The sequence below is a fragment of the Ranitomeya variabilis genome, chromosome 3, assembly GCF_051348905.1.
Source record: "Ranitomeya variabilis isolate aRanVar5 chromosome 3, aRanVar5.hap1, whole genome shotgun sequence".
Classification (NCBI taxonomy): domain Eukaryota; kingdom Metazoa; phylum Chordata; class Amphibia; order Anura; family Dendrobatidae; genus Ranitomeya; species Ranitomeya variabilis.
This window is the reverse complement of record NC_135234.1, coordinates 313,038,256-313,059,378: the sequence shown is the minus strand read 5'-3', so window position 1 is coordinate 313,059,378 and position 21,123 is coordinate 313,038,256. Positions and strand designations below refer to the sequence as shown.

Sequence of the window (21,123 nt, the reverse complement as noted above, 5' to 3'; positions counted from 1 at the left end):
TATATATATATATATATATATATATATATATATATATATATGTCATACACTTACCTTGTAATGTCTTCACATCCTGTTCCGTCCAGATATGTCCGGATCCCAGAATTCCAAGTGGCGGAAGATCACCGACTCTGCCCTATTGGGACTCCCAAGTGATGGGTGTCTCAATATGGAAACTGCTGGTGGTACCAGCCTCTTGCGTGGTACCACCAGTGGAACACCGTCGCACCACACACACTGTATACACCATACACAGCCTCTTGTGCGGTACCATCAGCGGAAAACCGTCGAACACGCCGCCGCTGGGATCAGCCCAATGATTCACTGGCCGCCGCCATCATTGTACAAGAGTGCATGTGCAGTTTTAATGTGACCGCTGCTATCTGTCTGCACAAAGATGGTGGCGGTTTGATTTACTGCGCATGCGTGAATTCCACGCAGGTGCAGTGAATCATTCAGCTGATCCCGGCAGCAGATGCGCGACGTATCTACAGGCAGAGGAAGCCGGTCATATTAAACTTTTCCCACGAACGAAAGTTCATTTTAAAAATTGTCTGTGTCCGACTGTGTACGAGAGCACATGGGGTACACAGGTCAAAGAAGAGATGACATGAGAGAAGACACCAGATGGGGGAGAGAAAGCACAGGAGAAAGACAGCTGAAACGGGACAGCACATGAGGAGAGAAGTCAGCACATGGGCAAAGAGAGTGGATAGGTGGGTGAGCACATGGGGGGGGGGGGGATTCTCAAAGCTCCAAAGCCTGCTCCCATCGTGACATTTCCGCCCTCCCGATGCGATAGCATCGGGCCTCCATCTAGTTATTCATATTCTCTGAAAGAAGGCCAAGAAAGCAAAAATTCTGTAGAGGTATGTAAACTTTTGAGCACAACTGTAACTAAGACAGAACAGGAGAAATTACATTTGAGTTCTCACAAACACATTTTTCACAGCTCTTGAGCTCTGCTGTATTCCAACCATGTCTGCCTGTGAGCTGGAAGAGCAGAGGAACCTGCAGATGTGTCAGTTACAGTGCCTTGCGAAAGTATTAGGCTCCCTGGAACTTTTCAACCTTTCCCACATATCATGCTTCAAACAAAGATACCAAATGTAAATTTTTGGTGAAGAATCAGCAACAAGTGGAACACAATTGTGAAGTTGAATGAAATTTATTGGTTAACTGGTGTTGCGCCACCTTTTGCTGAGATTACAGCTGCACGTCGCTTGGGGTATGTCTATCAGTTTTGTACACCGAGAGACTGAAATTCTTGCCCATTCTTCCTTGGCAAACAGCTTGAGCTCAGTGAGGTTTGATGGAGATCGTTTGTAAACAGCAGTTTTCAGCTCTGTCCACAGATTCTCGATTGGATTGAGGTCTGGACTTTGACTTGGCCATTCTAACACCAGGATACGTTTATCTGTGAATCATTGCATTGTAGATTTTGCTTTATGTTTGGGATCATTGTCTTGTTGGAAGACAAATCTCTTTCCCAGTCTCAGGTCTTTTGCAGACTCAAACAGGTTTTCTTCAAGAACGGTCCTGTATTTGGCTCCATCCATCTGCCCATCAATTTTAACCATCTTCCCTGTCCCTGCTGAAGAAAAGTAGGCCCAAAGCCACCACCATGTTTGACAGTGGGTATGGTGTGTTCAGGGTGATGAGATGTGTTGCCTTTACGCAAAACATATCGTTTGACCAGACCAGAGCACCTTCTTCCACATGTTTGGTGTGTCTCCCAGGTGGCTTGTTGCAAACTTTAAACAACACTTTTTATGGATATCTTTGAGAAATGGCTTTCTTCTTGCCACTCTTCCATAAAGGCCAGATTTGTGCAGTGTACGACTGATTGTTGTCCTATGGACAGACTGTCCCACCTCAGCTGTAGATCTCTGCAGTTCATCCAGAGTGATCATGGGCCTCTTGGCTGCATCTCTGATCAGTCTTCTCCTTGTTAGAGATGAAAGTTTAGAGGGATGGCCGGGCCTTGGTAGATTTGCAGTGGTATGATACTCCTTCCATTTCAATATGATCGCTTGCACAGAGCTCCTTGAGATGTTTAAAGTTTTGGAAATCATTTTGTATCCAAATCCGGCTTTAAACTTCTCCACAACAGAATCACGGACCTGCCTGTTGTGTTCCTTGGTCTTCATGATGCTCTCTGTGCTTCAAACAGAACCCTGAGACTATCACAGAGCAGGTGCATTTATACGGAGACTTGATTACACACAGGTGGATTATATTTATCATCATTAGGCATTTAGGACAACATTGGATCATTCAGAGATCCACAATGAACTTCTGGAGTGAGTTTGCTGCACTGAAAGGGGCCGAATAATATTGCACTCCCAACATTTCAGTTTTTGAATTTCCACAAAAATGTAAAATAACCAATACATTTCGTTCAACTTCAAAATTGTGTTCCACTTGATGTTGATTCTTCAGCAAAAATTTACATTTGGTATCTTTATGTTTGAGGCATGATATGTAGGAAAAGGTTGAAAAGTTCCAGGGAGCCGAATACTTTTGCAAGGCACTGCATAGTCACATACAGCTCTGCAGTGAGATCAGGAAAGCAGAGAGCGGCCACTACAAATCACACTGATAACTTCCCCTTCATGTATAATAAATTCTGGAGGCAGAGTTACTGTATTTTTCGGACTATAAGATGTACCGGACAGCAAGACGCGCCTAGGTTTTAAAGGAGGAAATTGTGAAAAAAAAACAAGCAAAAATTTGGTCAATTCTGTACTAATATCCCCCATCCTGGTGTATATGGTCCCTGCTTCCCCATCATGGTACGCAGGGCCCCCTCATCCCCATCGTGGTATGCAGGGCCCCCTCATCCCCATCCTGGTATGCATGGCCCCCACATCCCCATTCTGGTATGCATGGCATGGCCCCCGCATCCCCATCCTTGTATGCATGGCATGGCCCCCGTATCCCCATCCTTGTAATGCATGGCCCCCTCATCTCCGTCCCTAGCCTAATAAGAATGGTCCCCCTCATCCCTATTCTGGTAGGCATGGTCCCCTTCATCCCTATCCTGGTATGCATAGCCCCCATCTCCGTCCTGGTATGCAAGGCCCCATCCTTATTCTGGTATGAATGACCTCCATCCCCATCCTGGTATGTATGGCACCCATCAGAAAAACAAAAAACCCCCAAACCATTATACTTACTTTCCCTGCGCTCCCTCGCAGCGCCTTGTTATGATGCCAGCAGCTGCTTTATCCTTGTAAGCAGCACATGGCAGCTTACAAGTCGAGGACCGCAGTCGGAATACTCACTACTCTCCACGCCGGGGCATTGCTCTTTTGGAGGAAAAAAGTGAGTCTTATTGTCCAAAACATACGGTATCTTCCAGGCAGCGTCCTCCCAATAGCCTAGAAGAGGTCATTTATATAAAGTGATAACAGATAATCTATCAACAGCTAGACATCTGATGTGAGGCATACAGGGATGACTTTTTCGAAAGTCTATAACCTGTATGACCATATAAATAGTTTAGATAGATCACATGTGGTGACAGATTCCCTTTAACCCCATAATGCTCTAAGACAGATATATACGTAATTGAGCGAGTCAAGGTGTTTGGAGCTATCGCAGATCACTGCTGTTAACCTCCTAAATGCTGCTGGCAATCAGTGACAGAGGCATTTAAGCATCTCAATCCAGTCTGGGCATTTGTTTGGGGGCCCATGGACCCTATTGGGACACAATCAAGGGGATGCGACAACTGGGTGCCTGCTGTTAATTCTTGTGTGTCCTGTGCCATAAGCTGGGTGACAAAGGAGACTGATTTTTACTATTGTATGTAGAACAACGGAGCAAATAGAGAAAATAACTTTGCAGGAAGTAAACTGTTTGGACTGCAGAGGACTGGAGTAAAGTTCTTTTCTCTGATTAAAACAATTCATACTGTTTGAGACATTTCGAAGAATGATGGTCTGGAGAAGAAAAGGTGAGCACTACCAGAAGTCCTCTGTCATGCACATGGTAAAGCATTCGGAAACCATTCACATATGGGGTTGCTTTTCATCCAGGGGAGTGTGCTCACTCACAATTTTGCCTAATACTACCACCATGAAAAAAAGAATGGTATCTAAACATTCTCTAGGGGCAACTTATCCCAGGTGTAATTTGGTGATGAATAATGCTTTTTTTCAGCATGATGGAGACCATATCACAAGGCATAAGTGATAACCAAGTGGCTTGGAGAAGAATACATTGAAATTTGGATCTATGGCCAAGAATTTCCCCAGATCTCAAACCCATTAAGAGTCTGTGGTCAGTCCTCAAAGAGCGGGTGGACAAACAAAAACACAGAAATTGTGAAATGCCGAAGACTGGTTAGACAAGAATGGGCTACCACCAGCCGGATGTAGCCCAGAAACTGATATATTCCAAGGCAAATTACAGAAATCTTTAAAAGTAACGGTCAACACTATAAATATTGAGTCTTTGTATAAACTTGATGCATAGGTGAATAAAATTGTAAAAACTTGTGAAATGCTTTTGTGAAAACCAAAATTTGTCTCAGTCTCAAAACTTTTGCCCATGATTGAATATTAAAATACTGGGGTGTTAGGGCATATAGTATAAGCCAGTGGTCCCCAACCTTTCTGACCTTGCCAGCCACATCCAGCTCCTGACCCACTCACAGTAGTGACACTCATTAGCGGTATAATGACAGCCAAAGCTTTTCCACTGAAATCACACAAAGGTAGTATGCAAAGCTCCAGGCTTTCACCAGAGGAGGTATATGCTTTCCTTGCCTCCAAAAAGGATTCATCCAGTGAGCAAGATCCTAAATTCCTCTATTAATCCTCGTCATCTAGTGAGGAAGGACCCCCAAGAGGCGCCCTAGGACCCAGGCAACCCAGCAGCAATCTATCCCATATGGACTCAAGCCCCCGAAAATTATAATGTTATTCTGGATTTCACGGGCAGCTCAGGAATCCAACCTGATGTTACCTGCCTCACTAAAATTGACTTTTTCAAATTCTTTTTCAGTAAGGAAATACCGTATTTTTCGCTTTATAAGACGCACCCCCAAATTTGGTGAAGAAAAAGAGAAAAAAATATTTTATGTTAAATGGGGGTCTGTCTTATAATGCCAGTGTCCGTCTTACAAATCATATGTCCCTCATCCTGGTGTCTATATTACCCCCATCCTTGTGCTGACACATGCCCCTCTGTGCTGCTGTCAGGCACATGCCCCCCTGGGTCACTATATGTCCCCTTGTGCTGCTGGCAGGCACATGCCCCCCCGTGCTGCTGGCAGGCACATGCCCCCCTGGGTCACTATATGCCCCCCTGTGCTGCTGGCAGGCACATGCCCCCCTGGGTCACTATATGCCCCCCTGTGCTGCTGGCAGGCACATGCCCCCCTGGGTCACTATATGCCCCCCTGTGCTGCTGGCAGGCACATGCCCCCCTGGGTCACTATATGCCCCCCTGTGCTGCTGGCAGGCACATGCCCCCCCCCCCCCCCGGGTCACTATATGCCCCCCTGTGCTGCTGGCAGGCACATGCCCCCCTGGGTCACTATATCCCCCCCTCAGCTGCTGGCAGGCACATGCCCCCCTGGTCACAATATGTCCCCTTGTGCTGCTGGCAGACACATGCCCCCCCCCCTGTGCTGCTGGCAGACACATGCCCCCCCTGTGCTGCTGTCAGACACATGCCCCCCCCCCTGTGCTGCTGGCAGATACATGTCCCCCCCCGTGCTGCTGGCAGACACATGTCCCCCGTGCTGCTGGCAGGGACATGCCGCCCTGTGCTGCTGTCAGACACATGCCCCCCTGGGTCACTATATGCCCCCCTGTGCTGCTGGCAGGCACATGCCCCCCTGGTCACAATATGTCTGTCCCCTTGAGCTGCTGGCAGGCACATGCCCCCCTGGGTCACTATATGCCCCCCTGTGCTGCTGGCAGGCACATGCGCCCCTGGTCACAATATGTCCCCTTGTGCTGCTGGCAGACACATGCCCCCATCCTGTGCTGCTGGCAGACACATGCCCCCATCCTGTGCTGCTGGCAGACACATGCCCCCATCCTGTGCTGCTGGCAGACACATGCCCCCATCCTGTGCTGCTGGCAGACACATGCCCCACCTGTGCTGCTGGCAGACAAGCCCCAGCTGTGCTGCTGGCAGACACGCCCCAGCTGTGCTGCTGGCAGACACATGCTCCTCCCTGTGCTGTTGGCAGACATGCCCCCCTGTGCTGCTGGCAGACATGCCCCCCCTGTGCTGCTGGCAGACACGCCCCTCTTTGCTGCTGGCAGGCATATGCCCCCCCTGTGCTGCTGACAGACATACCCCCCCGTGCTGCTGGCAGGCACATGCCCCCGTGTGCTGCTGGCAGGCACGCCCCCCCGTGCTGCTGGCAGGCACATGCCCCCGTGTGCTGCTGGCAGGCACATGCCCCCCCCCTGTGCTGCTGGCAGACATGCCCCCCCGTGCTGCTGGCAGGCACATGCCCCCCTGTGCTGCTGGCAGGCACATGCCCCCCCTGTGCTGCTGGCAGACACACCCCTCTTTGCTGCTGGCAGGCATATGCCCCCCCTGTGCTGCTGACAGACATACCCCCCCGTGCTGCTGGCAGGCACATGCCCCCGTGTGCTGCTGGCAGGCACGCCCCCCCGTGCTGCTGGCAGGCACATGCCCCCTCCTGTGCTACTGGCAGGCACATGCCCCCCTGGTCACAATATGTCCCCTTGTGCTGCTGGCAGACACATCCCCCCCCCGTGCTACTGGCAGACACATGCCCCCCACCCTGTGCTGCTGGCAGACATGCCCCCCCTGTGCTGCTGGCAGACACATGCCCCCCCTGTGCTGCTGGCAGGCACATGCCCCCCCTGTGCTGCTGGCAGGCACATGCCCCCCCTGTGCTGCTGGCAGACACATGCCCCCCTGGTCACAATATGTCCCCTTGTGCTGCTGGCAGACACATGCCCCCCATGCTGCTGGCAGACATGCCCCCCCGTGCTGCTGGCAGACACATGCCCCCCCGTGCTGCTGGCAGGCACATGCCCCCCCTGTGCTGCTGGCAGACACATGCCCCCCTGGTCACAATATGTCCCCTTGTGCTGCTGGCAGACACATGCCCCCCATGCTGCTGGCAGACATGTCCCCCCCTGTGCTGCTGGCAGACACGCCCTCCCCCGTGCTGCTGGCAGACACGGGGGGGCATGTGTCTGCCAGCAGCACAGCGGGGGCATATAAGAGTGACCGGGGAGCCATATCCATGAATGACCCCTGTCCTGGGGGTGAGTGAAAAATTGTGTGAGAATTGCTGTACCCACAGCTGGATAAAGGTTATCACCTCTACATTGATAACTTTTACACCAGCATCCCACTCTTCAAGACCCTCTCTGTAAGGCTAAGTTCACACTTGCGTATTGCATGTCTGAGGATGGCTGCTTACGTCCTCCCTTAAGCTCCGCCTACTTCTGCATGCGTCCTGTCCTGCATACCCATCTTTAACATTGGGTATGCAGGGACATGCGTTGTATGCGGCGTTTTGATGTGCCCCCAACCGCACGGGAACGCAAAAAGGTGGCGTTCCCGTGCGGTCGGCGGGCACAGCAAAACGCCACATCCGCACACAACGCATGTCCCTGCTTACTCAAATGTGAAAGATAGGTACGCAGGACGCATGCGGAAGTAGGCGGAGCTTAAGGGAGGACGTAAGCAGCCATCCTCAGACATGCAATATGCAAGTGTGAACTTAGCCTTAGAGGTACAGTTGATGCAGCTACGTGCGAAAAAATATCAGAGGCCTCCCTAAGCCGCTAATTGGACAAATGCTGAGAAAGGACAAATGCAGAGCCCAATGCAGTGACAACATGCTGGTGGTCAAGTAACAGGACACTAGGGATGTCCTTATCCTGACCACCATACACCGTGGCAATAGCTCCCTTGTCACTGTAAGAGGTACCACAATACAAGTCCCAAAGCCAGAATGTATCTTCGATTACAATAAGTGCATGTAGAGTGGTGATCTCTCAGATCAGGTCCTCAAACCATACAGTGCCATGTGAAAAGTATGGTACAAAAATTTGTCCGTGCACATTGTACAGATGGCACTGGGCAATAATTTTGTGTTTTTTCGATCTGCAAGTAATACAGGAGGTAGTCATCAAGGCCCTAATGTTTGGCACTTAAGAAGGTGAGGATCCCTATACTTATGAAACTGATCATGCCCATATTGTCCCAGGTCAACATTTTTCCGGAGAGGTTCCCCAAACAGCTAAGAAGGGAAGATCACAAAAAAAAGTGCAGGAGTATGCTCCAAGAGGGGAATCTGAAAAGACACAATTTACCATTGTGAAACCTGCCCTTTGCATTAAGGATTGCTTCAAAGTGTACTACCACACATCCACAAATTAATACAATTTAATTTACCATGTTGACAGGGTGCATATAAAACAATGGGGCTAAAAACATTTTTGTGGAAAATATGTGATTTTTTATTTTCATGGCTCAACATTATAAATTATTGTTAAGCACCTAGGGATTCAAGGTTCTCATTACACAGCTAGATAAATTCCTTCGCGGGCCTAGTTTTCAAAACGGGGTCACTTGAGGGGGTTTCCAATGTTTAGGCACATCAGAGGCTCTCCAAACGCGACATGGTGTCCGCTAAAGATTGGAGCCAATTTTTCATTCAAAAAGTCAAATGGCGCTCCTTCCCTTCCGAACCCTGTCATGCGCCCAAACAGTCGTCCCCCCCCCCCCCCCCACATATGGGGTATCTGCGTACTCAGGACAAATTGTACAATAACTTTCGGGCTCCAGTTTCTCCTTTTACCCTTGGGAAAATAAAAAAATTGTCGCTAAAAGATCATTTTTGTGACTAAAAAGTTAAATGTTCATTTTTTCCTTCCACGCATCTTCACTTCCTGTGAAGTACCTGAAGGGTTATTAAATTTCTTGAATATGGTTTTGAGCACCTTGAGGAGAGTAGTTTTTAGAACGGTGTCACTTTTGGATATTTTCTGTTATATTGACCCCCTCAAAGTCACTTGAAATGTGATATGGTCGCTAAAGGAATGATTTTGTAAATTTTGTTGGAAAAATGAGAAATGGATGGTCAACTTTTATCCCTTTCAAAACTTGTGCTGATGTAAAGTTAGACAAGTGGGAAATGTTATTAATTATCTATTTTGTGTGACATTGCTCTCTGGTTATAAAAGGCATAGAAATAAAAAGTTTGAAAATTGAAAAATGTTTGCCAAATCTCCAATATTTTCACAAAATCAACGCAAATTGTATAGTACAAATTTTACCGTTATCATGAAGTACAATATGTCACAAGAAAACAGTCTCAATCTGCGGGATCCGTTGAAGCGTTCCAGAGATTTTACCTCATAAAGTGACAGTGGTCAGAATTATAAACATTGTCCTGGTCATGAATGTGAAAACAGGTTTCGGGGTGAAGGGGTTAAACCAGTTAATCATGTTGTTACAAAATAATTAATACATCACATTTCCCATATGTCTACTTTATATCTGCATCATTTGTGAAATATTATTTTATTTTGTTAGGATGTCGGATTAAAAGTTTAGCAGCAATTTTCTCTTTTTTCCCCAAAAAAATTTACAAAATTTGTTTTAGGGACCTATTCAGATTTAAATGAACTTTGAGTGGACCCCATTTTGGGAACTACACCCCTCAAGGATTTTATCCAGGGGTATAGTGAGCTAAAAATGTTGTTTTAGCGCCAAATTTGTAATATTCACAATGAATAATAGGAGAAAAGGGACCCCATAATTTGGTAAGTAATTTCTCTCGGATGGGACAATACCCCATATGTGGTTAAAAACGGCTGTTTGGGGGACATGGCAGGGCCCAGAAAGAAAATTACCCCATTTGATTTTTGGAGCATACATTTGTCAGGATTAGATTGTGAACTCCATGTTGCATTTGTAGAGCCCCGCATATGCAAAAAACAGAAGAAACTTCCCACAAGTGACCCTATTTTGGTAACTAGACCTGTCAAGGAATCTCGTGGTATACTGAAAATTTCTAACCTACAGATGATTCCTGAAACGTTATAACTAGTGTTGAGCGATACCGTCCGATACTTGAAAGTATCGGTATCGGAAAGTATCGGCCGATACCGGCAAAGTATCGAATCCAATCCGATACCCGATACCAATACAAGTCAATGGGACTCAAGTATCGGACGGTATTCCTGATGGTTCCCAGGGTCTGAAGGAGAGGAAACTCTCCTTCAGGCCCTGGGATCCATATAAATGTGTAAAAGAAAGAATTAAAATAAAAAATATCGCTATACTCACCTCTCCGACGCAGCCTGGACCTCAGCGAGGGAACCGGCAGCGTTGTTTGTTTAAAATTCGCGCTTTTACTTGGTTACGTGAAGTCCCGGCTTGTGATTGGTCAGGGCGGCCATGTTGCCGGGACGCGGACCAATCACAGCAAGCCGTGACGAAATTACGTCACGGCTTGCTGTGATTGGTCCGCGTCCCGGCAACATGGCCGCCATTAACCAATCACAAGCCGGGACGTCACGGGAGGCTGGACACGCGCCCATTTTAAAAAGCGCGCGTGTCCAGCCTCCAGTGACGTCCCGGCTTATGATTGGTCACGGCGCCATGTTGCCGGGACGCGGACCAATCACAGCAAGCCGTGACGAAATTACGTCACGGCTTGCTGTGATTGGTCCGCGTCCCGGCAACATGGCCGCCATTAACCAATCACAAGCCGTGACGTCACGGGAGGCTGGACACGCGCGCTTTTTAAAATGGGCGCGTGTCCAGCCTCCCGTGACGTCCCGGCTTGTGATTGGTTGCGCCGCGGTCAACCAATCACAAGCCGGGAGGCTGGACACGCGCGCATTTTAAAATTTTAAAATGGGCGCGTGTCCAGCCTCCCGGCTTGTGATTGGTTGATCGCGGCGCAACCAATCACAAGCCGGGACGTCACGGGAGGCTGGACACGCGCCCATTTTAAAATGCGCGCGTGTCCAGCCTCCCGTGACGTCACGGCTTGTGATTGGTTGCGTCTCCCATGTGACTGCGACGCAACCAATCACAAAGCCGGGACGTAATTTTAAAATCCTTAAGGACCTGAAATTACGTCACGGCTTGCTGTGATTGGTTGCGTCTCCCATGTGACTGCGACGCAACCAATCACAACGCCGGAACGTAATTTTAAAATCCTGAAGGACCTGAAATTACGTCACGGCTTGCTGTGATTGGTTGCGTCCCGGTCACATGGGCGGCACGCAACCAATCACAAGCCGGGACTCACGTAAAGGAAAGAAAAGCGCGAATTTTAAACAAAGAACGCTGCCGCTTCCCTCGGTAAGGTGCAGGCTGCGTCGGAGAGGTGAGTATAGCAATATTTTTTATTTTAATTCTCTCTTTTACACATTTTTACATTAATGTTGTTTCGATACCGATACCCGATATCACAAAAATATCGGATCTCGGTATCGGAATTCCGATACAGCAAGTATCGGCCGATACCCGATACTTGCAGTATCGGAATGCTCAACACTAGTTATAACATTTAGATATGGGAGTTACTTTGTTTTTGCAATTGACCTATTAGACAAAGTAAACCTCTTAAGGAATTCTTCTATATTGGTGTAGTGAGCATTTTTAACCGACAAACTACATCACAATTTTATAAGATTGGGCTGTGAAAAAAACAAAAAACCGTAATGTTTTTCCACTAAAATATTACTTTAGACTGAGAATTTTCATTCGTACAGGGGATAAGAGAACATGAACAGGACAATTTGTTATGCAATTTTTACTGAACGTGTAAGTACCCCATATGTGGTTGTACACTACTGTTTGAGCACACGGCAGGCATCGGATGGGAAGGAGCGCTACTTGGCTTTTAGAAAGCAGTTTCCATTTGAATAGATCGTGGGCTCCATTAGCTGAGCTGCTGAGGTGCCAGATAAGCAAGAAAAAAAAAAGACTCCACAAGTGACACTATATTGGAATCTTCACTGCTTAAGCATTTCATCTAGTGGTATAATGAGTATTTTGAACCCATAGGTGCCTCACAGAATATTAAAACATTGGGATGTGGAAATGACATTTTAGTAGTAAAAATGTAATTTTTAGATTAGCTGCAAATTTTTCACTTACACAAGGGTTAAAAGGTAAAACTAGACTTCACATTTTAATGCGCAACTTCACCCAAACGCAGTGATGCCCCACATGTTGTCAGAAATTACTGGTAGGCCACCCGTCAGGGCTGATAAGAAAGGGACGCCATTTGGCTTTTGGAGCAAAGATTTTTCTGGGCAACATGTGGGAGCCCCTAGGGTGCCAGAACAGCAAAAAAAAAAAAAAAAGTGATTCCATTATAGAAAATGCACCTCTCAATGAATTTATCTACCACAGCAGAGACTATTTTCAAACATCCACGCAAGACTTTTTTTTCTGGAGAATTGCAAATCTGACAGTTTAGTGATAGTACATTGTGCCCCACACACACACAGCGTAGAGCCCAGCTTATGCTTCGAGGAACATGCTCCCCCTGAATTGTTAATTGGGCTCTCCCCACTACAATAATGCCAAACATGTGGCTGCTTATTATGGTTTAGGCACATCTATGAAAATGATCACATGAAAGTCAGACATTGCTTTTCAACCATGCTTCCACAGAATAAAAAATAAATAAAACCCCTGAAATAGGCCTGGACAGAAATGACGGTACCCCTGACAATAATATGACAAAAGGGACATGTTAAAGGGAACCTGTCACCTGAATTTGGCGGGACCAGTTTTGGGTAGTATGGGCGGGGTTTTCGGGTGTTTGATTCACCCTTTCCTTACCCGCTGGCTGCATGCTGGCCGCAATATTGGATTGAAGTTCATTCTCTGTCCTCCGGAGTACACGCCTGCGCAAGGCAAGATTGGATCTTTCAACAGGATAATGACCCAAAACACACAAGAATGGCTAAGAGGAAAACATTGGACTATTCTGAAGTGGCCTTCTATGAGCCCTGACCTAAATCCTTTTGAGCATCTTTGGAAAGAGCTGAAACATGCCATCTGGAAAAGGCAACCTTCAAACATGAGACATCTGGGGCAGTTTGCTTTTGAGGAGTGGGCCAAAATACCTGTCGAGAGGTGCAGAAGACTCATTCGCAGTTACAGGAATCGTTTGATTGCAGTGATTGCCTCAAAAGGTTGTGCAACAAAATATTAAGCTAAGGGTACCATCATTTCTGTCCAGGCCTATTTCATGAATTATTTTTTTTTTTAAATTATGTAAAAGCATGGTTGAAAAGCAATTTCTGACTTTCATTTGTTTCATTTTTATAGATTTTTTTATTATTACTTTTGTGAGATTCAAGTTATTTCTGTGACCATTGTGGATTTTTCTGTCATTAAACAATTTTAACCACGTGTGTATGTGAAAATGTATAGAGGTAAATCTTACTATTTGGACTTTAAAATAAAAAACTTAAATATTTATCGCTGTAAAAAAGAAAGTTCAGAATCTCAGCAATGCTGATAGTGAGCCATTGGTTACTTACCTGTTTGTGAGCCTCAGTTGTACAAGCCTTTTTATAGGGCCTAATCTCCTCTGATCCAAAACCTGGAATCCACATATTCCATTGTCTCTCTGAGGTGGAAGGGACATTGTTAGTGTCATAGGGAGCACATTTTTCTGATATTAACAAATTGCAAAATACTTCGTATTCCACCAAATTCCAAGCAAAAAAGTACTTTTTAAGCTTGACACGTTAACCATGAAACCTTAACCAGAGCTGAATATGGGCTTATGAAGCCTGCTGCCTCCATAAAGCTATCTGTATTAGGGTATGTGCAGATGTTGCGGAATGGGGTGCAGAATTTTCTGCACAAAATCCGCATCTCCTGGCAGAATCCGCAGGTGCAGATTTGCAGTGGATTTTGTGCGGTTTTTATGCGGAATTGATGCGGATTGTCTGCGGTTTTTACCACTGCGGATTTCTATAATGGAGGGGTGCAGAAACGCTGCAGATCCGCACAAAAGAAGTGACATGCACTTCTTTTAAATCTGCAGCGTTTCCGCGCTGATTTTTCCGCACCATCTGCACAGCTTTTTTTTTCCCCCATTGATTTACATTGTACTGTAAATCACAATGTGGATCTGCAGCGTTTCTGAGCGGAAAAATCCGCTGCGGATCTGCTCTAAATCCGCATCGTGTGCACATAGCCTTAAACATCTTTTGGCTAAAAGTTTGTTTGCCCAACAACTATGTCCTCTTTTCCCCAATAAACATGCATCCATGGATAGGCTGAGAATACATGCTTACAGGCAAAAGGGGGAATTGTGTCTGCAACCGAGAAAACAGAATTGACATTACAACCTGTCACTTAATGGAATCAGTGAATATAAAATTTTAGGCAACTATTGAAAAATGCATGATGTGGAAATCTTTTTCAACTTTGGAGCATAAATTATCACATTTTACAGCAGTTTTTTTTTTTTTTCTTCAAATCAAATAATTTTTATTAAAGCATATGACATGATGTAACACAGTCTGACATAGTTTCCAGATGGGTACAATGAATACGAAACCTATTAATTAGTGTTGAGCATTCCGATACCGCAAGTATCGGGTATCGGCCGATACTTGCGGTATCGGAATTCCGATACCGGGATTCCGATACTTGCCGCGTATCGGATACCGGAATCGGAAGTTCCCAGATTCAAAATTCCGAAATTCAGCCAATGAGAATGATTCCAAGTGTGGGCACATCCTGTTTAGCATGGAGGGCATGAAACTACTGGCAAGGCTGTGATTGGCTGCTGAAATGATGTCATGCTGCAGTTTAAAATTCGCTCACTCTGCTGTGAATTCAGTTAGTGACAGGACGCTGTTTGCTGACTGAGGGACAGTTTAGAGATAGCGATTTGCTTCTTTGTGCTTTCCAAAGGCTAATTTAGCAACCGCTGTGTTCACCTACTATTCACCTTGCTTTTGCCTTGTAGCGCTGTTTTCACAGCGATCTGCAAGGTCTGTGTGTGTGTGTGTGTGTGTGTGTGTGAGTGCAGCCCACTCTCTAGTCTGAGTGCAGCCACATAGGCCATCCATAGCTGGTTGTATTCAGTTCAGGGAGGGTGGTTCATTGCCTCATACTGTTCTTTTTTTTTTTTTTTTTTTTTTTTCCAAGTAGTGTAGTCTGCTGCTAAGTTATTCAAAAAAATCCTATTAGTGTCTTTCCACCCGTCTCCAGCTAATTTGTGGAAAAACACTACATAGGATAAAGTAGAGGAGGGTTTTTGGGCCTTGCAGCGCCGTTTACGGCTGTCTGCACGGTCTCCGTGTGACTGCAGCTCGCCCTGTAGTCTGTGAGCAGCCGTAGCCTGGTTGTCTCCAGCTCAGGGTTGTTCACTGCGTCATACCGCCAAATCAATTTTCATTTTTTTTCAAGTAGTGTAGTCTGCTGCTAATTAATTTAAAAAAATCCTGTTAGTGTCTTTCCACCCGTCTCCAGCTAATTTGTGGAAAAACACTACATAGGATAAAGTAGAGGAGGGTTTTTGGGCCTTGCAGCGCCGTTTACGGCTGTCTGCACGGTCTCCGTGTGTCTGCAGCTCGCCCTGTAGTCTGTGAGCAGCCATAGCCTGGTTGTCTCCAGCTCAGGGTTGTTCACTGCGTCATACCGCCAAATCAATTTTCATTTTTTTTCAAGTAGTGTAGTCTGCTGCTAATTAATTTAAAAAAATCCTATTAGTGTCTTTCCACCCGTCTCCAGCTAATTTGTGGAAAAACACTACATAGGATAAAGTAGAGGAGGGTTTTTGGGCCTTGCAGCGCCGTTTACGGCTGTCTGCACGGTCTCCGTGTGACTGCAGCTCGCCCTGTAGTCTGTGAGCAGCCATAGCCTGGTTGTCTCCAGCTCAGGGTTGTTCACTGCGTCATACCGCCAAATCAATTTTCATTTTTTTTCAAGTAGTGTAGTCTGCTGCTAATTAATTTTAAAAAATCCTATTAGTGTCTTTCCACCCGTCTCCAGCTAATTTGTGGAAAAACACTACATAGGATAAAGTAGAGGAGGGTTTTTGGGCCTTGCAGCGCCGTTTACGGCTGTCTGCACGGTCTCCGTGTGACTGCAGCTCGCCCTGTAGTCTGTGAGCAGCCGTAGCCTGGTTGTCTCCAGCTCAGGGTTGTTCACTGCGTCATACCGCCAAATCAATTTTAATTTTTTTTCAAGTAGTGTAGTCTGCTGGTAATTAATTTAAAAAAATCCTATTAGTGTCTTTCCACCCGTCTCAAGCTAATTTGTGGAAAAACACTACATAGGATAAAGTAGAGGAGGGTTTTTGGGCCTTGCAGCGCCGTTTACGTCTGTCTGCACGGTCTCTGTGTGACTGCAGCTCTATCTGTTGTCAGTTCAGCCCCCAAAAAAGAAATAAATAATAAAGTTCACCAAACACACCAGTTACACCACTTTACATTTGTGTAGGCCACATTAGCTCATATTAAAGTCTAGTCCACACTTTAGAAAATTAGTGTTTCTTATACCTGTTAGGAGGAGTTGTTCAGGAATAAGCACACAAAGCCGTTAGTACTTTTCTGCTTATCTTTATCAGTCAACCAAGATGAAGAAGGCAGTGAGTAAGGCACGTGGGCGTGGGCGTGGGCGCGGAGCAGGGAGGGGACGTGGGGATTCTGTGCCTGCTGCGGGCACCGGTGACTCATCAGCACCCACTTTCACCAAGCAACAGTCGTTCATGCGCAGCTTTGTGTCAGAGCGCCGTACACCGCTGCTGCGTCAAGAACAAATTGAAGCTGTTGTCGGATGGATGGCAGCTAATGCATCAACTTCCATTAGTGCCACATCCTCTCAGACACAGAGCACTGGAGAGCAGCCATCTGTCTCTTCACCACCTGCCAAATTGCCCAGGCAGACAGAGAGCCCAGGACAGGAGCCGTCTCTACTTCTGTTCTCTGAATCTCTTGGCTTGGAAACAGGGGGCCAGCCAAGCAGCATTGGAGAAATGGAAGAAGAGGCAGGGTGCAGTGATGCCCAACAGCTTTTTCTGTCTTCCTCTGAAGAGGCGGGTGGGCCAGTGGCTCCGGTCACCACATCGCAGGCCGCATCAGCTGATGATGACACTCAGGTGCCACTTACTGGTGCGTGCTCTGCTGCTGAGACTACCCAGGAGGAGCAGTTGGGGGCAGAGGGTAGTGTAGATGATGAGGTCCTCGACCCATCTTGGCGTGAGGGACAGGAAGGTGGTGGGAGCAGCTCTGAGGAAGAGATTCCCCGTACGGCCCAAAGAGGGAGAGGGAGGGGGAAGACTGCGGATCCTGCAGCCTCCGCTTTGGCACCCGTTAGGAGCATGTCTCTTCCAAAAGCCAAAAAGGGCGCTCCCAAGACTTGCAGTGCCTGGTCCTTTTTTGACACAGTTGCAGATGACATTTGCTATGTCAGATGCAAGGTGTGTCATCAAAAAGTCAAAAGAGGTCGAAATGTCAGCAACCTCAATACCTCCAACATGTGGAAACATGTGCGCAACAGGCACCCGGCGGAGTTAGAAAAACACACTGAAGAGGTAGGCCAACCAACAGCGGCAGCTACCACCTCTTCAGCTCGTGTTGCCTCTTCCTCTAGCTCACACGCAGCTGGTTCGGCTTCCTCCCAGGATCGCCGTGGACGAACCTCTGGCCCTGTTGTCCAGAGACCCGCTGTAATTCCACCCGCAGCACCACTTTCCCAGTCATCCACACACTCCCAGCCCAGTCTACAGCCATCGGTAGTACAGGCATGGGAGAAAAGGCGGCCTTTCTCGTCAAACCACCCACGAGCACAGGCTCTGACTGCAGGCATTGCCAAACTGCTGTCACTGGAAATGCTGTCATTCAGGCTGGTGGAGACTGACAGCTTCCGTGACTTGATGTCATTGGCAGTCCCACAGTACAATGTGCCCAGCCGCTTTTACTTCAGCAGGCAAGCCGTCCCTGCCCTGCACAAGCATGTGGAGGGACACATAAAACACGCGCTACTGAACGCCGTCAGTAGCAAGGTCCACCTCACCACCGATGCGTGGACCAGTCAACATGGACAGGGGCGATACCTTTCCCTCACTGCCCATTGGGTTAATGTCGTTGAGCCGGGTACAGACCGTGCGAGTGGCGCAGGACGTGTCCTGCCCACTCCAAGGATTGCAGGAATCCATTCTGTACGCATTGACTCCTCCTCTTACACCAGTTCCTCAGAATCATCGCTGCAGGAGCCGTCACAGTCCACCTCCACATGGACCCGTGATGAACGTGTACCTGTTACGACCGACATGAGCACAGCCGTGGCCAAACGTCAACAGGCCGTGTTGAAATTAATTTTTTTGGGGAATCGTAGCCACACAGCGCAGGAGCTCTGGAATGCCATCAAGCAGGAGAGCGATGTGTGGTTTGTGCCAGCGAATCTCCAGCCAGGCATGGTAGTGTGTGATAATGGCCGAAATCTGGTGGCAGCTCTGGGCCTCGGCAACCTCACTCACATCCCATGTCTGGCACATGTGCTCAATTTGGTCGTGCAGAGCTTTTTGAGGGACTATCCGGATCTTGATGCACTGCTGCACAAGGTCCGCCTAGAGTGTGCTCACTTGCGGCGTTCCAGCACGGCAAAAGCGCGCATTGCGGCTCTGCAGCGCCGACACCGCCTGCCGGAACATCGCATCATATGTGACCTACCTACCAGGTGGAATTCCACGTTACATATGTTGGAGCGGTTGTGTGAGCAGCAGCAAGCTGTAATGGAGTACCAGCTGCTTCAGGCGCAAAGAAGTCGCAGTCAGCGCCGTACAGACTTCACAACCACAGAGTGGGCCACTATGAATGACGTCTGCCAGGTTTTGCGTCCCTTTGATTATTCCACGCGGATGGCGAGTGCAGATGATGCACTAGTCAGCATGACTGTCCCCCTTATCTGCCTGCTTGAAAAATCACTGCAAGCGCTAAGGGATGATGTTGTGGAAGAGGTGGAGGATGAGGATTCACCATTTCCATCATCTTCTGGACAGTCAGCGCCACGTGGTTCCTCACAAACGCGTAGGCAGGGGACAGTTTGTGAGGAGGATGAGGACGAGTCAATGGAGGAGGAAGACATCCGTCCAGAGGAGGGAGTTACCGAATTGTCCAGTACTCAGTGTGTACAGCGAGGGTGGGGTGATGACGAGCAGGCAGAGATCACGCCTCCAGCAGGGGACAGCGTTTCTTGGGCAGTTGGCAGTCTGCAGCACATGGTGGATTACATGCTGCAGTGCCTGAGAAACGACCGCCGCATCGCCCACATTCTCAACATGTCTGATTATTGGGTGTTCACCCTCCTCGATCCTCGCTACCGGGACAACGTAGAAAGCCTCATCACACCGTTGAACCGGGAGCGAAAAATGCGGGAGTACCAAGACACACTGGTCAATTCCATCATCTTCTCCATTCCAACTGAGAGAAGTGCTGCTAGTGCATTCCAAAGCAGCTCAGTGCGTCCAGGCAGTGGTGGAGGCTCTACACAAAGAGGGAGCAGAAGCAGTGCCTCTGCCCAAGGCAAGACCAGTATGGCCCAACTGTGGCACAGTTTTCTGTGCCCCCCACAAAAGTCTACACCATCACAGACGGCTCCAGTCAGCAGGAGGCAACGGTTCCGTCAGATGGTGACAGACTACATGTCTTGCCCTCTTGCTGTACTCCCAGACGGCTCTTCCCCTTTCAAGTTTTGGGTCTCAAAGCTGGATACATGGCCAGAGCTAAGCCAGTATGCATTGGAGGTGCTGTCTTGCCCTGCGGCCAGTGTATTATCGGAACGTGTCTTTAGTGCTGCAGGTGGTGTACTAACTGACTGTCGCATGCGACTATCCTCCGATAACGTTGACCGGCTTACTTTCCTGAAAATGAACAAGGCCTGGATCTCGCAGGAATTTGCCACTCCTCCTCCTGATTAAATAATTAGGTCACTGTATACGTTATCCAGGTCTCCTGTTGTGTTCATCTTTCTACCACCTGAACTTAAATTCCTGGGCTCCAACACCGCCAGTTGAGGCTCAGAAGTGCCGTCTGCACAGTCAAAACATACGACCCAGTGTTATTGGGTTTCAGTAACGTCAGCTGATCCCCAGCTGTGTAGCCGGCAATGTGTCATGCGACCGCCACGCTGACACAACAACTGCAATGTAAGGGAATCTGTCCCCCCCCCCCCCCAAGGCGTTTGTTACTGAAAGAGCCACCTTGTGCAGCAGTAATGCTGCACAAGGAAAAGGTAGCTATTTTTGTTTAGCTCCTTGCACACGCAGAACTTAACACTTATAAAATGTGTCCACTGATACCGTAAAACCGTCCCGGAGGAAGGACTTTCCTTCGTAATGTGACGCAGCACAGCCGTCATTCCTACCCCCCCGGCGCCGCGCACCGGCTCCTCAGCGTTGTTTTATTCCGTCCCGGAGCCTGCGCTGTTATGTTATCCCGTGGCCAGGCACACTTAGCGCTGCCCGTCTTCTGGCATCATTTGGTGTCAGGATGGCTGCGCCTGTGCGGCCGCGCTGGCCGAGAGCCCGCCTCGCAGTGTCTTCTGATTTAATCCCACTGGGGGCCTGGGATCCATGGACATGCGCAGTGCATATCTGAACCTCCACCTCTCACTCATCTCCCTATGGCTTCTTCAGACTGTTCGGTGTCAGCTGGTCCCTAATAGCATGCCACGGCCGTGACACCGCACAGTCTTAAGAAGCCGTAGGGAGGGGAGTGAGAGGCGAGGATATGCACTGCGCATGTCCATGGATCCCAGGCCCCCAGTGGGATTAAATCAGAAGACACTGCGAGGCGGGCTCTCGGCCAGCGCGGCCGCACAGGCGCAGCCATCCTGACACCAAATGATGCCAGAAGACGGGCAGCGCTAAGTGTGCCTGGCCACGGGATAACATAACAGCGCAGGCTCCGGGACGGAATCAAACAACGCTGAGGAGCCGGTGCGCGGCGCCGGGGGGGTAGGAATGACGGCTGTGCTGCGTCACATTACGAAGGAAAGTCCCACCTCCGGGACGGTTTTACGGTTGCAGGGGACACATTTTATAAGTGTTTAGTTCTGTGTTTGCAAGGAGCATGATGAAAAGAGCCACCTTTTCCTTTTGCATCT

At 48.1% G+C, this 21,123-nt stretch overlaps 1 protein-coding gene across 3 annotated transcripts in view; it reads right to left on the bottom strand.

The window, feature by feature from the left end:
• TAF12 (TATA-box binding protein associated factor 12) overlaps positions 1–21,123 on the bottom strand; it is a 98,719-nt gene that overhangs the window by 2,502 nt on the left and 75,094 nt on the right. For all 3 annotated transcript variants that reach the window (XM_077295647.1, XM_077295646.1, XM_077295645.1), the window contains one exon: positions 13,536–13,624. In XM_077295647.1, the coding sequence (XP_077151762.1) occupies positions 13,536–13,624 (89 nt within the window). The remainder of the gene's footprint in view (positions 1–13,535; positions 13,625–21,123) is intronic.